This window comes from Channa argus, chromosome 15 (assembly GCF_033026475.1).
Source record: "Channa argus isolate prfri chromosome 15, Channa argus male v1.0, whole genome shotgun sequence".
Classification (NCBI taxonomy): domain Eukaryota; kingdom Metazoa; phylum Chordata; class Actinopteri; order Anabantiformes; family Channidae; genus Channa; species Channa argus.
This window is the reverse complement of record NC_090211.1, coordinates 4051232-4073544: the sequence shown is the minus strand read 5'-3', so window position 1 is coordinate 4073544 and position 22313 is coordinate 4051232. Positions and strand designations below refer to the sequence as shown.

The 22313-nt window shown below is 39.3% G+C and overlaps 1 protein-coding gene across 2 annotated transcripts in view; it reads left to right on the top strand.

Annotated features, from left to right (window-relative positions):
* Nucleotides 1-7033: 7033 nt before the first annotated feature.
* doc2a (double C2-like domains, alpha) overlaps nt 7034-22313 on the top strand; it is a 68042-nt gene continuing 52762 nt past the window's right edge. Inside the window, exons 1-2 of one of the 2 annotated variants that reach the window (XM_067478159.1) lie at nt 7034-7698; nt 20298-20627. In XM_067478159.1, the coding sequence (XP_067334260.1) occupies nt 20303-20627 (325 nt within the window). In that variant the 5' untranslated portion in view covers nt 7034-7698; nt 20298-20302. Of the gene's footprint in view, nt 7699-8492; nt 8707-20297; nt 20628-22313 lie in introns of those variants that run through there. The other variant, XM_067478160.1, reaches the window with a different exon arrangement.

Here is a 22313-nt window from a genome sequence, read left to right as displayed (position 1 = left end):
GATATGAAAAGCTCTATATTGTATGGTGTTTAAAATTTCTAGATTTCAATACCCGGAAATGAGAATTTTCATCTGAAATTCATCTTTCAATCTTAAACTCTACTGCTTGAATAAATTGGTCGATGAATTTGATAATTAGAGATGGTTGTTGATGTATTTATGTAGTTTACCGTGTATTAATTATGTTTTTCAGAGATAAGATCAACATAAACCCTATGAATGTTTTAATTTCTCTCACCTCCAGGTATATGGGTGTGGGCATAGCTATTTATTGCCAGGTTTTGGAAAGAAGCAGTGCTATAGAGCAATATTTTTATGCATTCACGCTGGCAGCAGCCATAGCCGGAGGCAATTATGTTTTTGGTTTGTCCTTCCATCTGTGCATCCATCCATCTGCGTGTCCGTCTGGCTGTCCTTCCCATTCTTGTGAATGCAATATTTCAGCAATTCCTTGAGGGAACTTCAGTTTTGGCAAAAATGTGCATTTTGTCTCATGGATGAACTAATTAGATTTTAGGAGTTAAAGGTCAAAGGTCAAAACAACTGTGATCTCAGATCTGGCCATAATTGTAAACATTATATCACAAGAATGCCTTGAGGACATTTCGTCAAATTTGCCACAAACATTCACCGGGACTTGAGGACGGTCTGATAATATTTTGGGTGTTAAAGGTCATAGGTCACAATTAATGTGACTTCACATCTCTCCCTTTAATCCATCCCATTCTAGTGAAAATGGGAATTGTTATAATAATACCTTAACAGAAATTTAAATATGATAAGAATGATCAACAGGATGCCAAATGAACTCTTTAGGTTTAAGAATAACAGTCAAATGTTGAGGTCACTGTTGACCTCACGCCTGTCCATTGTTGTGACTGTGATACCTTAGATTATACTTCCCGTTTTCATCCACACCAATGTTATTCTAAAAAGAAATTCTACAAAGTATTATTATTCGATTCTATTGTTATTACATCTGGCAGAAATGTCCACTTGGACAGAAGAACTGATTAGAATATGAGTCTGGACAGATATGTGTGCAAATTTCAACTTGACTGGTTTGTTTTATCACCTGTGCACTTAAGCACACAAATACACGATTTGTATAATCACAGTGTTGCCACTGGTTTTACTAGTTTTGCCTAGTTTACTCCACAGGTCATTGTTAGGAGACTCCACACCCCTGTGAGTCTCGTGTCTTAAGACTTTTCTACCTGTTTAATAGTGTATTAGTTACACTTACAGACTAAATAGCTCTTGAAGTTGTTGTGATGGATGCGGATTAGCATCCACCAGACAGTTTTGGGAGCTGACATGGGTGGACAAAAAAGAATTTTCCAGGTTTTTAAAGTATGTCAAAAAATCTAAATGCCTTCAGGGTCTAAATGTGATGAAAACAAAGTCGTGACTGATGAGAACTGGAAAGGTGAACGAGGAACATCATGAATAACTAATGCTGCCACATAGAATTGAGGTGTTTCTGGGGGCATTACAGTGTGGTTATAGATTCTAGCTTGGAGAGCAACATCTCATTCATGTTTTCTTGCTAAGTAAAGAGGAAGTGCAGAGGGATGAGCTTTGAAACGGGGCCTCATGAGAGTGAAACATTCAAAGAAAGAGAGATAAGAGAGTTAGAGTTGATGCACAGTGACCATAGACATGAGCTGAATCAGCAACTAACCCACTGAAATTCAAGTGAGAAGCCATATCGCAACGGTCTACTCATGTTAATCAGTAAGTGAGAACAACAAAGGTTACAACTTTGCAAAAGTAAGACCTTGAAAAATCTAGTCCATACTAATTTATCAAATATATCTATTCCTCAGAGCTTGATATGGGCTCTTTTAGCCTGTTTACATTTAGAAAATTGATTAAAATATGACTCTGAGAAAGAATACTTATTTTGGTGCTGCATTTAAACTGAAAGTACCATACTATCGTTCATAAAGCACAAATCCCTATTTCTCTATTACTCCTAGAAATACTGCATTGGATAATATTTACTAATGTTCCTATTTAAATATGTAGATTAGTACTGTATATGAAAATATGGAGTAGATAAAGTTAGTAAATTCATCAGCAGAGGATTAAGCAACAAAGGGGGGTGTAACAAAGGAAGACTGGGAACAAAGGAAAAACAGTGGGAGAAGGACTAGAGTCTGAACCCCAAATGAAATTAGACCTGAATGGTTGTTGTCTCATTTCTTAAGGGCCATTACGGTTAATAACCAATCTGCATAATACATGACATAAGTTTTTTAGGCACAACGTGTGTCTGAAAAGAATGAAGAAGGCAGGTAGGGTAGTTAACATTTTCGATTCAATTTCAATTCGTCTCATCATTATCAAAAATGTAACAGGAAGGTAAGTGTTTGATAATAAAATTTGCTTCTGTGAATAGAGAAGCAGCTAAAAATGTGTAGACCAGTTTAAGATCATTAAGGGCTGTTAGACTCATTTTCATTTTTTCTTATGGCCCATCAGAAGGTAATAGAGTGGGCATTATAATATATCAATCACACAGGCTTCAAATCAAGAGAAGTATTGTGACGTATTGTGAATCAGTGTGTACAATGTGTACAATGCTAAGAGTTGTTAGAAGAGATTTAAAGCTCTGCTCAATTCCAGGTGATCTAAGTGTTGCTTCTGATGATTGTTATATAAGGTGACATTTTGGTAGCAGAAGCCATACAATCTATGTATTAAAACTATTTATTAGAATCCCTCTGTTCTTTGTTTGTGTCTCCTGCACACAATTCAAACATGAGCTGAAATGAGGTCATTCAGATGGAGGGTTTCCTCCAACTGATAAAACTGACTAATAGCTTCATACTGTTCTTACAGATGATGAGTTACAGTGGTGGTGTCACGGTACTGATGCTGATTTGTGTTGCCCTGGAAACCTTCCCTATTTCTCCCCTCTGCTCTTGCCTCACTGTCTTCCTCCTGGCTCCACCTAATTAGCAGCAACTCGCCTCACCTGTGCCGCTCTCGTTATAGGGTCCTCTCACCTGTCTCTCCCTCCCAGATTGTCTTCTTGTTTTTTCCATGAGTCAACTCCTGAGTTGCGAAAGCAGCTTCAGCGTTTCCTGGAATTTGCCAGTTTTACACCCTAGCTTATCACCCAGGTCATAAAAACAGCAACGCTGATTCTCTGTCAAATGTATTTAATCCTTCTCCCAATCCCAAAGAACCCGATTTCATCTTACCCCCGTCCATCCGTTTAGCTCTGACTCGACTTGAGATTGAAAAATAGTTCACCCGAGCACAAACCAACGCCACAGTTCCTCCTGCCTGTCCTCCCGGGCTTCTGTTTGTTCTCCAACAACTCAGGTCTAAGGTCCTGGAATTGTGTCATGCCTCCCACATACTCATCCAGATGTTTCCCGTACTCTGGTTTGTCACGTCTTGGTGACAAACTAAGACGTCTGTGACCGAAGACATTCACGTGTTTGTCTTAACTTGTCCCATCTGTGCCTAATCTAAGTCCAGTCATCACCCTCCTGATGGACTCTTAGACCCCCTGTCTATCCCTAAACGTCCATGGTCCCACATTGCCGTAGCTTTAGTCACCAGTTTTCCCCTGTTCCAGGGCAATGCAGTCATCCTCACTGATGTTGAAAGGTTTTCACTGCAAAAGAAGCCGCCGAATTACTGGTCACTCCATCCTTCTCCAACTGGACCACTAGTTTGTGTCCAGATTTTGGAGAGTTTTTCAGGTTTCCACCACCGGCAGTCAAACAGTCAGACCGAGATGCTGAATTAGGATCTGGAGGTATGTTTCCGAATCCTTTGCTTCCCAAATCCTTTGCTCCTGGTCCCAGAATGTGATCTGGGTTGAGTATGCCCACAACTCCTTGCCATCCTTTGCCACGGGGCTAAGACCCTTCCGCATAGTTTATGGGTATCAACTTCCACTATTCCAAGCCGTGTGACAGGGAACCCTCTATTTGTTTTGCCGAGGCATCTGTTCAACCCTGTCAGCTGGCTTGGAGGAGGGTGTGTGCTGCCAACAGACACCGCAGCCGTGCTCCACAGTGTTGTGTGGGGCAGCAAGTATAGCTCTCTGCGAGGGACATTCTCTGCATTGAGAGCAGAAAGCTGGACCCCTGGTTCATTAGCCCCTTTCCCAATGTCAAGATCATCAACCTTGGGGTTGAGGTGTCGTAACCTTACCTTTGACACAAGACACTTTTCATGTGTCCCTTGACACAAGACACTTTTCATGTGTCCCGTGTCAAACCTGTCATTTCTAGTGACGTGCCTCTCCCTGCCAGATGCTTTTCCTGTTTCTCCCATTAGTCTCTCCGTTTGTTACTCCTGATGTGTTTAACGTCCTGCCTGAGTTTTCTTCTACGAGTTGTCTTTAGCCTACCTTCCTTTTCATCCCGAGCCACGCCTGGACCCTTGGTTTTATCTGGCCTACGGAATCATAACACTCCTGCGGTAAAGCCTGCTCTATTGTTGCCTCGCCTAAAGTAAGTCTTTCTTTTTGGACTATAACCTCTGGTTGATCTATCCGCTGTTTGAATCCCGCTGAGTTGGCTGGATTTTGTGAAAGTCTCAAGTGGATGTCTTATTGTCGGACTCCTCAGTAGTTTCTACTATTTATTTGTTACTTTGTGTCTTTTGGACTTTGAAGTTTGTTACTATTATGTGATTCCTACTGATTACTATTATGTGGCACAGACTCTTTCAGTCTCTACTTTCTGTTTCTTTGTTTGAGTTCTTTGTTTCTTTGAGTTTCCCTTCGTTATTGCTAAACCTGATATATTCAGCGAACCTTGGTTCTTCTGTGTTTTTGTCCCCTGCCTGCTCCTACTATCCCAGCTGCTTCCTTGACACACCAGACCTCGGGTAGCCATCATCTCCTATCTGCGTTTCTAACGACCCTAGCCTGTTCCATTAGTTTCCCTCAATGTGCCTTTCGCCATACTCACCTTTCCCTTTCCTCCCCAGACTTCCTCATCGTGTCTTTAATCTAGTCTTCTCAGAAGCGTTCCCTTCTGACGACCCCTCCATCTTCCCCCCACACACTACTTACAATAAAACTAATTTCCTTTCATTTGTTGTCTGTGCCTTTCTGATAGGTGGGCTATGTGTATAATGAATTAAATAAATTATTATATAGTATCGTCGTGTGTGCCTGTGTAGGAAGTGTTCTAACCCTGTCTTCCTCTGTCCCCTGTCATTGCCACACCCTGGACTGGTGCTGTGATTGCCCACCTACCTGCACTTGCTGCTTAGGTTAGAACCTTGCCTATAACAAGATTCTGCAAGGTTCTAACGTTGCCTAAGAGCTCTGGAATTCCCCCGCCTGCTCCGGAGTTGAGATCGTCAGTCTTCATGTCAGTCTATGTTCTGTCAGCGCCGACTATCTGGCTTGTCTGGTTTTTCCCTGCAAGTACTCAGACCTGTTTTGCTTGTCTAGTCGGTTTACTTTTCATATTACTGCCCCCTGTGTTTGTTTGCACTCTGAGGTGCCTTTTGTTGTATTTTATATTGATATCCCTCTCTGAAAGCCATTTTTAGTTCGACCAGCCAGCCTTTGTTTTCTCCCTGTACTGGCCTGCCTCCCAGTCATCATAATAAAATTTTATTTACTTCCCTATCTCGGCCTGTATGTGTGTTACCATAACAAGTATTATAATAAATTATATGTTAGGCAGATGTACAAAAAATATAGTTAAATTTACTGCTTCTGAAATGAAGGAATTAATTTTTAATGAAGGACTTTTTTGGACTAAAAATGTCTACAGTAAAGGTTGAGGTCATGGAAAATTGCTACTTTTGAGTGGATTCTATCGAAAACCTAAGTAAATAGTTGTTGAGATATTTCATGCAAACCACCAATGTTAATCATGTGTTGGTACAAGAAAAAAAGTCAAAAGGATGGTGCCGCTCTGAAGACCATGAATGTCTGTGTAAATGTCATGGTGATGCACATACACTCATCTGAGTCATCTTTCATGCACTTATACTGTAGCAATGCACTGAAGAAGCTATGTTGACTGATGACATGAAGGTGTTAAAAGCTATTTTAGCACAAATTGATAAAAATATAATGCTGGTCATGATCGACAGGTATTAAAAAACACAGTACATCACTGTATATGGGACTGCATAGATGAATCATTTTTTCATGCACATCATGTGGATGGCTGGGATTGTGTGCATCATTACAGATGCTACAGAGTGCATTACTGTATCTCACATCTCATACTGTACATGGAAGCTCCACCCTGTACCTTACAGGACTAAAATGATACACTGCTGATCTATTGGTGCCAGATACCAGAGGATCTTTTGAGGTCTTCTGAAGTCGATGGCTGAGTCAGAGCTGGTTTTTTTTGGTATGAATGAGACCCACACATAGCTAAACTTTTAAAACCCTACCTACACCCTAAAGTACAGTCTTTGTTTAGTCCAGCTCAGTCATTGCTTGTATTGATTTGCCCTCTTTACATTTCACCATTTAAAATACTCTGAAAGCCATAGTTGTAAAAGAAAGTAATCTTTTATTTTGATGGTCACCCAGAGATTAGTTTATTCCTAATGGATCACTTTCTAATGACTTTGCTTTCCAATAAATCTGATATGGTGAATGGCTTTTCTTTAGCTTGGCTTGGTTTGGTCAGACGCCACTGGCAGCTGGTGAAAAACTGAAAAAGGGAATTTGCTCCATCTGGGCTTTAAAAAACAAAACCTGCAGCAGCAGCAGCCATAGTATTTTTTATACTTCATCGAACTGGCCCGCTGGGCGTTGTATCATATTACACTAGAGATCAGAAAAGGAAATAAAGAGGCATGGGTGGAAAATAAAATCATATCAGGGTTCCCTCATCCATTTGGCATGCATGGGTGGGTAGAGAGAGAAAAGAGTGTGTGGGTGGATGAGATGCAGAGAGGACAAGAAGAGGAGGATAGAGGGTGATGGTGATGGGGGGAGGGGGGTGTTTAAAAAGGGGTTCCTTCACCCAAGGGACACATATCTCTCTGACCATGGGAGAGAGAGAAGAAGAGGAGGAATATAAGGTTGACGAGGAAGGTGAGGGATGAAATAGAAGAAAAAAAGATTGAAATAGGGACGAAGGATGGGGGCCAGATGAATTACACCCTTTCCTGAATAGGAGGAGTAAAAAAGACCAGAGCTTTGCACGGACATCTATGTGTGATTGTACATGTGTGCACACATGTATCATTAGGCACCATTAACCACAAATTATACAGAGAGAAAGAGAAAGACAGATGCTGCTGTTGGCACATTATTTTGCTCTAGTCTCCCCCCTGCAATCTGCAGCCCCAGGAAAGAAAAAGGAGAGAGAGGAGGAGGGATGGAGGAGGGAGAGAGAGTGAGGGAGAGTTAATCTAATACATGTGTAGGGTGATTAAAGAAAGAGCTTCATCGCTGTTGACATTTCAGATGAATGTGAAGCTCAGCGAAAGGATATTAAACACACTGACTTCGTACTAAAATAAGAGGCGGGTGAAGAACAGAAATGGTTAAAAGTCCAAATCTATCACAGGGAGATCACTCTCTCTTTCTCTTTTTCTCTCTCTCGCTGCTCCCCCCCCACACACCTCTCTCGACCACTCGGCTGCTCATTGCCTCTCTCACCACCTGTTAGTGCGGACCCCTCATGCACTGACATCCACTTGTTTGTGTAGGAATCTCCTTCACTCACACAATCAAAGGTAAGAAAAAACACATTTTTATTCCCACTTGTGTTTTCTCTTCATACTTGTGTAAATTTTGTTTCTCCTGGCTTGGTTTTGCCTCTTTTTCTTTCTTTTTTGGGATTAGTCACTTCTCAGAGGAATTAGCATTCTTCCTCTGCATCCTTTATCTCTCCTCTCTTGTCTTTATATTTTCTTTATGTTTGTTGCCCCTGTGTGTGTATAACTGTGGTCTTAAGTAAATACGTACATATATCAAAATATTCTACCATTATTTTTAGCCATTAATGATTTTATAGGATTTTAGTGCACGTACTTCCACCCCACTATATTTGAGTAATTTCAAGCTGTATATAACATTGTAACAGATTCAAACTAACACATTAAAACATGACAAAAAAAACCCCTCAAATTAATTAATAGAAGAACAAAACATCTCTTATTGTTGGGTTTAAGTGTAATTTTGGGCAAAAGATCATAGAAATATGATAACTTCTTATTTTAATTACATTGTCTACTAATAGATGATTATATGTCAAAGAGTCTACAGCTTTAAAAAGTTTTAGTCAGTGTTGCTATTGCGGCTTGTTTTTGTTGTGCTGCCACATATTGACCTTATAAGTGAATGTAGGTTTAAGAGATTGGAATGTAGTAGGTTAAGGAACTAATTAGTCCGTAAAATCGATTTTCAAGGTAAAGTTGACGTTTTTAAGTGGAAGAATTTCATTATATATTTGATTTTAATTATCTGAAATTGTTATGTACAGATATTTACTACACAAACTATGGAATACCAGACCACTAAAAGGGCTGCCAACCCCAAGATGATAAACTTAAACTGCCAAACATTGACAGTAGTTACACAAGGATGGATGTGGTGAGCAGTGGCATCACCTACTTGTTTTCATTGGATCCATTTTGAAGCAAAGACTTGCAGCGGACAGGCTGTGCTATGTATTTCACTTGGAGCCAGAGTTCGAGGTCCCAAACCCTTGTCCTGCTATGTGAGACCCAGTGCAAGCAGAGGTTGTAATCTTGGTCTTCTGTGTGTCCTCATTCAAAACTCCTCTGGATTACATTATCGGAAATAGGAAATTCCAGTACAATACCAGTACATTTATCAGAGGCCATGTGCCCACAACCTGTACATAAACAATTGTAGTTACTCCTTGTTTTAGGCTTCATGGAGCCACTTGTTTTCATCCACCACTGGTGGAGAGGATTGCTCCTTCATGCTCCTGCTGGATGATTACTTTCAGTGAGGGATTGCAGTTCAACCACACTTTCTGCAGTGTTTCCTGCATTCAGGTTCTCTTCAGGTTTTAAGTTCATTCATCTTTTATATTAGCAATATGCTCCAAAACTTAAAATAATGTGGAGCGGTGCTCTCAGCGGTTTCTGTGACATAAGGTGCTTTTGGACTAAACAGTTCTAGGGACTTTAACCTTCCCTTCAAGCAAATGGCAGTCGCACGTGTAATTTCCACGTATAAAACAACACCAGCTTTATCCTTCAAAATAATTATAACATTTCTAACACAGAACACAAGCCAGTGGCAAATTGCTGAAACAAGGACATTCGCCTCCCCAGGAATGAAGGCTCTTAAACTGGGCTGCAGACTAAAGAGATCACTGATCACTGTCGAACCTGGCAGAGCAGAGAGAAGTACAAAAAGTTCCTTTGAAAGTCTGAAAGCACCAAAGGACTCATTGAGCATCACTGATTTTTTTTGAGCGAGTCTCATCCTTTTAAGCAGTCAGAGAACTTCAATTACTTACCTCTAGTAACTAGTAATATGTAAAGAGCTGGGGAGAGCAGAGTCGATTCATTTAGAGTTTTATTTGTAGTTGTATATTGTAGTTTTAACACTTAAACACTGAAACAAATATTTGAATCCCTTAATTATTATAAGGTAGAGACAGAGAGCTTTACAAGTATTCCGTTTCAAATACAGTGGTAAAACGTGTTTTCTTTCTCTCACCTTTCTGCTGTGATGTATACAGTTAGGTTTACTCTAGTGCATCATGACATCACTGTTGGGTGTGGTTATACGCTGTGCCGGCATGTTGCTATGGGGAAGCAGTAAAAAAGTAAAGAAACAGTGAAGGAAATGCCATTTGCTTACTTGCGCAGTTTTAGATTTGATCAATTTCAATAGCCAGGATCGGTGGTCTGTGGTCAGGAAACTCATTAACATTTAAATAAATAAAACTAAAAGCTCAAAGCCTAACAATATTGCTTAAAGAAAATCAGTGGGATTTTCCATCTGTATGTGTATTTTGATTTAGACCTTGATCCACACATGGTTAAAGACAATAAAACATCAGATTTCAATGGAATACATATAGGCATTAATGAATTCTATACCTCGTTTTCTTGTAGTTCATAAATATTAATTATTTCTTTGACTTTGAGTGTAAATGGAGCTAATCCCTGTATGCATTGGGCCAGAAAACCACCAGACGCATCGGTAATAATCATTATTCCCTCATATTTCTTGATCCTGTGTTTCATCCACAGAATGATAACTGACCACCATGCTGCCCTGCTTTATACTCACACTCTTCACCGCCTTATTTAACAGATAACTTAATTAACCACGTGTATCGCAGGATCGAGGGGAAAAAACAATCTCATTCTCACTTCTCCTGCCAGAATTTTCTCAGCTTCTCTCAGGATTTAAAAACCTCCGATCACCAAAACACCACATTATAATTCATACCCACCGACAGCTGCATGTAAATCAATACCGCATCGGCACTGACACAGACCTGATGTTACAGGCTGTTGTGAGGAAGAGTTGCATTAAGAGAGTAAAAGAGAAGGCATTTTCAGAGAAAGGATGCAAAACAAATATTTCTCTGCATAATAATAAGGAACACTACTTACAGATACATTTGGTATAATAAACTACAAACAAAGTTTAACTGTGAGCAGAAAGATAGAGCAACGTGACACCGCTTTCTTTTTTTTTCCAGTTCAGGTTTCTATACACATTTATTATACAAGGTTAAAATATGCTGATATCTGTTAAAGTATTGTACTTAATGCTAAAGCCAGTATTGAAATGGAAACAGTAAATTGTCTCATAGTGATAGACTAGTCATAGACTTTCATCATTTCTGCAAGTGTCTGGAGCTTTCCAGGATCTCAAGGTGCAGTCCTTGATTATTGTGAAAAAATGAAATACACTATCCCTACAACACTCCTTCACTAACTACATCATGAACAGAATTCATCCATGCATATTGCCCAATTATTTCCGTTTCTATAGAGTTTGGGGGTCTGGGGGTCTTCCTGTGTTAGACAAATTAGAATAATATATTTGAGGGGGTTATATTGTTTCTACATAGAAGCACTAATAGATTGCCTTTATTCATTGTTAATTAACTATAGTTGGTCTTTGGCATAAAATGCCAGGAGTAGAGGCTCCTCAATAGAGGTTGTTTGTTTCGGTGCAGATGTAGACCTGCTGTTTGTTGCCTAATAGCAATGTGCTTAGCTTAGTTTTTACATTTTTTTGTTGAGTTTAATTTTTATTTATTTTGTTTTGATGAGGTTTTGGTTTATTTTGTTGCTATTTCAATTTTTTTCTTTTTTTTTTTGTCATTTCGGCTTATCCTGTGAGTTCAGAGTCGCCACAGTGGATTCAATATAGTTTTCCCCACATACACCAAAACCACTTTGAACTGTTTGTCCAGTCCACTGCAAATAACACTGGGTGAAGAACTCAGAACAATTATGGCTGAGTTTAGGCACTCACAGCAGTTGGTTAAGGTTAGACTCCAGTTAAGTTGCTTTTAAATAGAGATGACCCCCGCAAGATTTTTCTCAGGGGGCTTTTCATGTTTACACACATCCAATGTCTTTGTCTAACATTAACCAAAATGCTTTTGTTGCCTAAACCTAAGCCCACTTGAGATTGTGGAGCTTAACTAGGGTGTGTAGCATAACAGTCCGCTGCCACCCTCTTAACCTCATATTACGCTTATGTCTTTGTTTGCACAGTTGTAATCCAGCATTTTTGACTGTTTAGGGCAAAAAAATACCAAATGCCATTTCGGCACAGTTGGTGCCTGGCACAAATAGGATGCAATTTCAATAGATGCCTCCCTCCCTACATGGAGGCACTATTTCCTCACACACTCCTGTAGGGCTTATGAGAAGTCAGGGATAAATGACCAATAACGTTGGAGGACCTGTTACAACAATACAAACTACTAGGGAAAGAGCTGAACCAACAGATGTACATGACCAAAATAAAACCACTACGCAGATAAACACAGGAGCATCATAATAAAAAGTAAGGATGGTTGCGTGTGACTCAATGAGTGCTCAGTGGGCTGGCTAATTATTAGGGCTGTTAATTGATTCATATTTTTATTTTATTTTTACTGATTAATTACAAATTAATTGCACATTTTATCAAAGTTGTATTTACTGTAAAAGTGTTAATGCTGTTATCATCATAAGAGTGGATACATGATACTGATGGTACTGACTTGGTGAAGCCGACGAACTAACAAATTATTTCATTCCTCTCCACATCTGTCCTTTATCTTTTTATAGTTTAATTTAATTATCCTTAAAATTTTAAGTTTAAAAAAAAAATGTCCCCTAAAGTGGACAAAATATCAATGAATAATGCTTAACAGGCGTTCATGGTTGCACTATTTTTATTACATGAAGGGAAAAAAGAGAGCTTAAAAGAAAAGTTCAATCTCTGCCTTCTTCCTTAAATTCACACAGCTGAACAATCACTGTGTTGGCATAAATGTCAGTTGTTGTTGTTGTTGTTGCTGACAGTTTCTAAAAGTTCCAAAACTTGTCAAATGCACCCTCCCCTCCTCAGCTCCAACATCACAAAGAAACTGTTTAAAGATTTGACAAGATCCCAACACTTCTCAGTGCAGATGTCCTGTCTGGCCAGTAGGAACCAATGAAGTAATAACAATGGCTTCACTCACGGGCTTCCCAGCCTTAATAATAGCCAATTTAGTCTGCTGACATTTTTAGTAATTCTGTGTTGTATGCTATATTTTACTTGGATGTTTTTACAAATATAGGTTTTTCAATACGTTTCCTGAACCTTTAACAGAATCTAGAAGCTCAGTTGTTTCAGCATCCTAAATGTGAAAATATGCCATTGATGGTTAGTGTTTTGCGCTTAGTTGGTTGTAATTGTTAAAATAATTGACAGATTAATCAATAATAGAATAAGTCATCGAATGTATCCACAGATAACAAATCCTCTAAGTAACATATTCACATGTGGTCCTGCATGTGTGATGGTGCAGTATTAGTAGGACTGCTGTGTAGTTGTCTTTTGCTCTATTGACAGTAGCTGAATGCTGAAAGGATCAGATCAGTTTAGTAATAATGAAAAAGTACTGGCATGATATGTGAGGTTAATAGTATACTGTAGCTGTTAACCACCTCTCCTCACCCTTTTCTCACCTTTTCGTCTCTCACCTGTCAATCAGTCGTGGGAAGGGGACAGACAGAGACAAAGTATCTGCAGAACCAGGATGGCCATAAAAACTGCAGGAGTGACAGGCAGGTGAGATAGGGCAGTGAAAAGGACAGTGAGAGAGGGAGAGAGATGTGGATGCAGAGACAGGAGCATTTCATGTATCTTCATTAGCATACTCTGTGCCTTTCCCTCAGCCTCACCCTCCACTGCTGAGTCTCACTAGTAATCCCTCAGTGACTGAATATCACTGACTGGACGTGGGCCACTTTCATGTGGAGGAATGTTTCCACTGATAAACGCCGGTTCCCTCTGAATTATACGTAACTACAGCGTCCTTACAGTGGATCAGCTCTCTGCTGTAACACCAACAAAATGAATGGTTATACGAGGATGATAATTAAATAAGTCTTGTAATGGCTTCAGATTTCTAATTATAAATCCTCATAATTGCAGTTTATGATGATGACTGAGAATCACATGTTGAAGTGTCCTTGAGCAAGACATTGAAACCCAACTCAGTTGCTCCTGGTGAGTGTTGCCTAGCTGCATAGCAGCTCCTCCATCAGAATATGATTGTGGGTGAAAATGGGTGAATGAGAAGCAGTGTAAATTACTTTGAGTGCCCATAGGTAGAGAAGATCTATATAAGTGCAGACCATTTACCATTTTGTAAATTGTTGGTTAACCACTAAAATGGCAGCAGTTCGTCCTTTGGTCCAAGTGGACAGCAGCATGATTCAGATTATCTGTTTTAAAACAGCCTTGAGTTGATTTATTAAAGTGTACCTAAATAATCACTTGAACTGATTAGATTTTGGAGGTCAAAGGTCAAAGTTACTGTGACTGCACATTTGTCCTATTGTTGTCGGTTCCAAAGTGCCTGGAGGGAGTTCTTTTACATCTGGCACAACTGTAACTTGCCTGTTTGACTAAAGCATACAATCACATGGGGGTAACTGTAGTTGGCTTTGCAGCATGCTATATGTGGTTGTGTTTTCTGTATTTGCAGTGTCTTTCTTTATTTGCCTGTGTTTTGTCTTTTTGCAATGCCTTTCTTAAGTTGCTGTATATTTGAGCTCTGAGGGCCACCGTAGATGAAGGTCTGGGGCTCAAACATAGCTATGTAAGAAAGTGACCGATGGTGTGCATGAGTTCTTTTACAGTTTCTGTTTCTTCTGAGCAAGTCAACAGAATATCAGAATGTATAATATTGTAAAGTCATGCAAATTTATTGTTTGTGAAATGTCAGCTGAAGGGTCGGGCAGTAATGTAAATTCATGTACATGTTTCAAATGTGAAATGATTTTGTTAACGAGTGCACATAAGCCATGCTATAGCCTAACATTGAACACATCATGTGGTTTTGCACTGTCCTCCCCGCTCTGCTGCTATCTGCCCCTTAAGGTAGTTGTAGTTATCAAAATATGATATAGAAAATGCTGCAAAACATAGAAATTAAGTTAAAATAGTTTAATCAAATAGGTCTGTCACCTGCTTTTATCTAGTTTCATTTTCTCAGCAGCACGTGCAGCCACATGCCACTGTTGTGGCTGTTGCTTGTCTTGTATATTATTAGCTATTGTAAATGGTAAATAGTAAATGTTCTGCACTTATATAGGGCTTTTCTACCTATTGGCACTCAAAGAGCTTTACACTGCTTCTTATTCACCCATTGAAACTCACAATCACACACACACTCTGGCCAACACTCACCAGGAGCAACTAAGTTGGGGTACAGGGTCTTGCTCAAGGACACTTTGACATGTGACCGGAGGAGGTGGGGATTGAACCAGCAACTGTGAGATTGGTGGACAACCGCTCTACCTTCCTGCGCCACAGTCACAGTCGCACTGTGTATGTAGTGCAAGTTAACCCACCAGAAAAGGTTCTGAGAGTTTTTACTAACTCGCGGTTAACTTTTTTTGCTGTAGTAAAAACTCTTAAAACCTATCTTTGGCTATTTATCCTCATTCACCTCATTGAGTAGTGTAAATAACATCAATTATATCGACTGGGTGCCAATGCTGTGAAGAAATATTGTCTGAAAGCTGTTAAAAAAAACGTAAGTGACTCGATGCTGCACAGGTCCTCAGAAATGACATGGAATATGTGTGAAACTAAAAAAAATCTTTTTAGATGTCATTTCTAGACACCTTAACAATCATATTTTAGTTGGGGTAAAAAATCAGACAATGAAATCTATATCTAGGATTCGTCAGAAAACAGCTGACATTGAGCTGGTAGTTTGAGAAGGCAGTTTGAACAGCCTAGCTCAAGGGTAATTTCCAATTTTGTACCTATGTTCTAACCATTGCTAGTCATTCAATGTGTAAGCTACACAGATGTCATTATGCTGACCATATTATACTGACATATTACACTTAAGAATCCTGGTTCATATGTGTAAATATCTAAGCTGTTGCTTTTATACTTTTTGAGATAGAGCAGCCTGAAGCCCCCCATGCAGTCCTGGATTGCACATTAGTAACATTTATTCCATTGGTGAGCAGTTGTGGAATAATTGATCATAGCTCAAAAAACCTCATACACCTTCAATATTTATATTGTATGAATATGTACAATTGTGTGCTGACAATTATATCCTAAAATACACATTTTCCAGCACTCAATTTGACTCACAAACACACAAACAACTACTGTTGTACATACAAAGTATGTACTCCAATCTGTCATGCTTTTATATGAAAAAACAAAACAATTTTGTTGCAGAAATGAATGAAATCCATTAATTCCTAGGAAAACCCTAACAGGACAAGTCAATCAGCAGGTTGACTTGCACATAATGTCCGAAATTACCTTAAACTGGTAGCTCAACCAGTTGGTTGACTTGCATAACTGCTTCCTGTTTGGGTAATCTGACAAATAAAACCTGAAATACTGCTAAAGAAAAAGACACAATTTCACTATTAAATATTTGTATGCAAATGTATTTTTTAGTGTGGAATTTGGTGTGGAAGTTAATGCTTGCAACATCCAGTATTAAAACCCTTGCAATACTACTACATTTTAGAGGTCTGGTACCATACATACATCTTTGTAATTGGAGAAGACAAATAAACGTTCTTCTCTCCTAAGAGTCATGAGACACTGCAGCCAGAGACTGCAAGAGGGTATAAAGAGTGATGTTTGACATCTCTCCCTAACTGCAAACAATGAACTCACTGAAAGCAGCAGATGTCTCCATGTAGCTACAACAAAAACAAATGTCCTGAAATGTTACTTAAGAGAAGCTTTGTACTATAAATCAAATCACAAGTAAAAGTAGTAAATGCACACAAATGAACCTTGTGACTCCAGTATAGCATTAAGTTATTATAGATGCATCACTGTTGCAATGAATTGAGTAGGTAAACGTTTAGGTGTTGTGTAAAGGACTGCAACTAATGATTTGTTTTTATTTATGGATTCATTAAGCAATAGTTTTCTTTCAGCATAAATACAATTAAATACAAAAGCTGCAAAACTTCACATTTGGGAAGTTTTTACATGAGAATTTACTTTTTTTCATAGACAGAAATATCAACAATAATCAAAATATTTGCCAGTGTATTTTGGTACAGTAAGTAAACTAATGAATTAATCGTTAATTGTTGCAGCTGGAGCTGAAAAGTCAGATGATCACTAAGGTTATAATTCATGGCATCCTGAGAGAAACCAGGTTTGAAGCCAACTTCATGGCAATTTAGTCAGTGGTTAAGGAGATATTGAATGTCTGAACAACTTTCTGAACAACAAAAAGTTGTTGCTGCCCCTTTACAGCTCAGAATTAGTAAAAACAATTTGTGATTGGCAGAAGGGGAAGAAATGTGGAAAACAAAGACCATATTTTACACCGGTTGACACTGGTGAATGCATTGGTATTCAAATCCAGTGTAAGTGTGTGCAACAACAAATTGGGAGCAACTCAAGATACGGCTTTAAGGTCTGCATCTATGTCCGAACTCATTCATGGTAACTGCTGCTCAAATAGACGATTCTTCAAGAGACAATGCAGAACAAAAATTTATTCCTTCAAATGTGTTGGAAATATTTTTCTACATCTATACCAGTAACAAATCTCACAAGATCTTTTACCTCAGATATATGGCACAGTAAGACATAATATTTTTTAGCTCTTCCTATGTGATGACTACTGTCACGTCTGTCAACCCTGCAGCCACTCCTGCTGTAAACTCTCCTGGATGCTGCACTTGTCTGTCACATCATGTGTGAAGATGGTGGGTCCTTAGGTCCAAATGTGAGAAGTAAATTTACTTTGGAAAGGTCAGCAGCAGATCCTGAAGCATCAGATGCTCTGATTCAGTCCTACTATACAGATGTAAGTGTTGTGGGCTGAACAGATCCTGCTGTTATTGTTTTATCTTCACTCCTTTGTTTAACACCCAGCAGTGATTAGAAGGGGTCATGACTACTTGGAGGATGAGGTGGAACCACATGTTACTGAATTTTATTTCTCCATTGTGATCTCTGCCCTGTTAGCATAGTCATTATATACTGTACATATAGTTTGTTTACAATGTACTGTACAGTAACAGCAACTTTTTACTCCGGGAATTAGGCTTCAAAAATCTAAAAAACAGTGTTTAGTTTTTGAAGTTTATGTTGCAGAATGAAATGTGTAACTTGGAATGAAAAATCGCTTCGGCTTAGAGCAAACCAGGGAAATGCTAATTTCCAGGTTGGCCTACAAATATACATAATCCTTTTACACAACTTTTAGCAAGTAAATAGTATTTTGCAATTCAGTGTATTTTGCAGTTTTGAGGTTGGAATTGTCCGACTTTAACATTTTGAGTTCCTTCTTCTCAACCACATAAAAGTTAAATATTTATGTAAATAAATTACAAATGCACTTGTATTTATAGGGAACATGATCAGTGGAGGATAAGGTTCTGAAGCAACTTTTTTTTAATGAAAGAAATATTTCTTTTAGGCCTAACAGAAAAGTGAGTCACATAGCGACGGCAGGAGAGGGTAGTAGGTGTATCAGGAGCAAGGCTGTCACACTTTTAATGCGAGGATGACTCCAGAATCCCATGTGTGGTCAGGTTTTAGGTAAGAAAAGCTTTTACGGTTAGAAAAAGATTGTGGATTTCTTTGAAAGCTAACAAAAAATGTGTGTGTCAAGTAAAATCTCAAGTCATAACCAAATATTGTAAGAGCCTGAACAACGCTAATGCTACAAACTGATGCTGTACTTCAAGTTCGAATATTAGAACTTTTAAGAACTTTTCTGGAAACACTTTTTTGATAAGTCCAAATTAACCTTTTTTAAACATGTCCTTATTATGTTAACAGAAAATCTAATCTGCAATTATGTTCTCCACAAAACGTATTGGCATTTGTAATTCTATTGTGTAGAAGAATAATGTTTAGGTGACAGGATTGATGTTTGCAAAACGAGCAGTTTCCATACATCAGTAAAAATGCAGAACAATGGTGAAAAAAACTGCCTGTCACACAAAAGTTTACATCACCTTAGTCAAAATTCACACATAAGCGTAGTATTAAATACTATTTACTCACTCTAATTTAAGCAAACAGACCAGCCTGGAAGTTTCTGTGGATGCTGCCATATTAAATGACATCAGTACAGTGTTTTCTGGGAACTCAGGGTACTTGACTTGGTGCACATTTTCACACTTTTTCAAACAGGAAGTCAGAAAAATCTGAGCTTCCATGTGTATGCAATGAAAACATAACAAGTCCTTATGAAGTATGAGTATGTAAGAGCTGTCTTGTCCCTGCAGGGTGAAGCAGGAACGTTCGGGGAAGGTTAAGTGTTCTCAAAGCTGTTTGGTACCCGCCCCCCCCCCCCCGTGCTGTTCGTGAAACAAACAGTGTGTGTAGGAATGTGGAAGCAGGGAGCTATGTTTGTTCCCTCTGCTGGTTGTGGTCTCTATACAGATCTTTTCTATTTTCTGATATATCTACAGTATATCTCAGCTCTGGCCGTTGAGGGACCTGGTGTTTTTTTGTTAATTGGTTTCTCGTTTTCTTCCCCATCTCACTGCCACACACCTTTTCTCTCTTTTTTAGCTTTTCTATCCGTTTTTGATCGGTTTTGTCACTCACACACACTCCCCCATTAAACACCTGCAGCCAGCTAAATGCAGGTGCTGCTGTTGTTACAGACCTGGTGTCCAAAACAATGAAAAGAGGAATAGCTGTGTGTGTCTAATAACATTAGGAAATCAGATGGTCAAGCCAGTGCAGCACAGATTTCCCATAATGGCTCCAAATTGCTGGCAGACAGGGTTTGGTGACTAAAAAAGTGGTCATGTTAAATTGGCAGGTCTACACAAGCATGAGAACATGAGGTGTGAGAACATCAGCTCAGACTGGAGCTGTAGGGGTCATAGTGAGACATGGTTTTCCTCATTTGCTAACATGTAGTGTGTGTGTGTACGTGTACCAAGAACCTTGTGTATTTTCTTACTCCATTGTTAAACACATGGCATAAATGAGCCACATCACTAAACTAGGTGAATCATGCTACAGTTTTTTTTACTCACATCTCAAACAGTATTTGCATGTTGCTGCCTCATAAAAGAGCAAATAATGTAAAAACTGAAAACAGTATCCAGCAAATGCACTCATTGTTTCGGAATTTCCTCCCATTTCTTAAAAAAGTGCAAGAAAAATGACCTGTTCCTGTTTACTTATCGTTAGTACTATTAGTATTAATAAATGAAGCATTATGTTTCAGCGTGTCTGCAACACAGAGAGAACATCTCTGTTTAGGTCTTATTGGACTGGCTCTCATTACTTTCTGTGCTTAAAGTGTATCTCGTGTACAGTGTTGTGCTGCGAGATGTTTTGCCACTTGGGGAGATTATTAATGGACCACTGGTGGTTAGATATTAGTGGGTCAGCAAACAGTTTGAAATATTGTGACCTGCCAAAGATTTCTGTCTTGAGCTAGTGTGCAAGCATTTCCTCTTTTCTCTAATTATATTTTGGTAAGTGTTTATTCCACCCATGCCCCTCTGGGTCTCTCTCTCTCTCTCTCTCTCCCTAATGAAGAACAATCTGATGATTTTAAAGTATTAAAACTCAACACATGGCATTTAATCAACCAGTAACCATTAGCTGTACCAATTTATATTATTACATTTTTCAGACTCTATGACGGTACGGAGAGGAAAGAAGCTCAGCATCTCCATCCAGGAACACATGGCCATTGACGTTTGCCCAGGCCCCATCAGACCCATCCGACAGATCTCTGCATATTTCCCCCGTCTGTCTCCCACCTCCCCCACCCCCATCTCTCCAAACCCTGCCTCCTCCCCCCTGGCCCTCAGCCCTGGCTCTGTGGCCTCTGGGATGGGTGGGGCTCACCTCTTGTCACCTTTGCTGGCCCACGGCAGACCAGGTGGGGGGGCCTCGTTGTCCCTGACCAGCAGCGTAGACACGTCGGTGGAAATCAACAGCTCCGACAGTGACGACTGCAGTGAGCTTCGCTGTTGGCATGTGTCTGTGTGTCTGTGTTACTGTGCATCCCTACACACCTGCACAATGATTGACTGTGGCTTCAGTCAACCAAGCTTATTCAGTCAAGCTTATTTGCATGACACAGCATGAAATTTGACACCGTCTATGCACATAACAGCCATAGCTTATAGCTTATCAGCAACATATGGAATATGTCCAGTGATGATCCTAGACTCTTTGGGGCCCTAAGCTAAAATCGCTATGCTAAAGTTATGGAAAGTAAAATGAAATACAGACAACACCCCACTTCACATAGCACAATAACTTAAAGTTGATATAAATTAAATACATTTCTTAAGTTAGCATTCATAGCTTAACAGTTAGCTTGACAGTTGGACAGCTTTCATCAGTTACATACAGAAAAATATTGTCCGAGTTAGCTGATTATTAGCAGCCTGCTAGCTAAGCTAACGAGTTGAATTCTGGTGAATCCAGCAAAGGTGAACACATTAGGCTGCTCTGCTAAGTTAGCTCATGCTAAATTTCAAAGTAAAAATAAACAATGTGACACCAGAGGAAGATCTAATATTCAACTGCCACGTCACCACAATTACAGCTACACTAGCAGCATTTAGCTAACGCAATTTAATCATTATTATCTTCGCCGCTCCACTTACGACTGTGTTGCCTTTTCTCCCGTTGCTAATTTTTCTCTCCCAGAAAGATAACTCGTCTTCATTTTCATCCGCTGGTTTTCCTTGTTTCATTAGACCTGTTTATTCACACTGAATCATGATTACAACAGAGTGAGAGTCGGGGTCCTCTCAGGGAGGTCTGCAACAGTCAGTGCTGTACATAGTTTAACTTTTTTCAGCCCCCGTGAATCACTGGAAAGAGCGTAGGAATCCTAAAGGTGGGATGTATCACTTTGTTTTGCTTCATCATCTACTGTATGTGATAGCTCTAGGGAACACGTTGACAAATGTTCACGTCTTACTGACAAATTAAATTTCATCTTCGGGTCATTTATGAAGACAAATGACAAAGAAGTCCAGTGGCCCTGACAGCTCACAACACTGCAAACACATGCAAAAAAAAAAACAAAACTCAAGTAAATTAAAAAAAATAACACAGCATTAACAAATGCACTGCAAAAGCCACAATCACATAAAGAAGCCATTCATGGCTATAAACACATTAAGGGATGAACATGCTTCCCACATATGGCAGCGTGTGATCAATTCTACAAGAGTGTGCACTGTCCACAACCATGTGCTCATAATGTGCAAGCCCCACTTTTCTCCGTGATCTTACTCTCTGTTGTTACAGTGGATGCTGACCACAGTTCTGCATTAAAACAAAGACTTGGCTGTGAGGCGCTTTTGCGATAGTGGTCAAACTGCAGAACTGCACCGTTCACTTTGATCAAGTGATGGATTCTAGTCCATTTTTTTTCCCATAGAGAATAATTACAAAAGATGAAAGCAATAAGTTCTGTGTACCGTGCATATTGACTTTAAAATCAAAATGTCATCCCTTCAGTCCAGTTAATTTGAAAACTCTATAAGAGCCATAAAATTCTTTATTCTATTCCCATAACGTGTATGGAGCAAAGAGGTGCATCAGGAGAACAATGTCAGAACACAACTATAAGGATGGTTATTTTATGGCTGTAATCCTAAAGATTTATTATCTGCCACTGAGC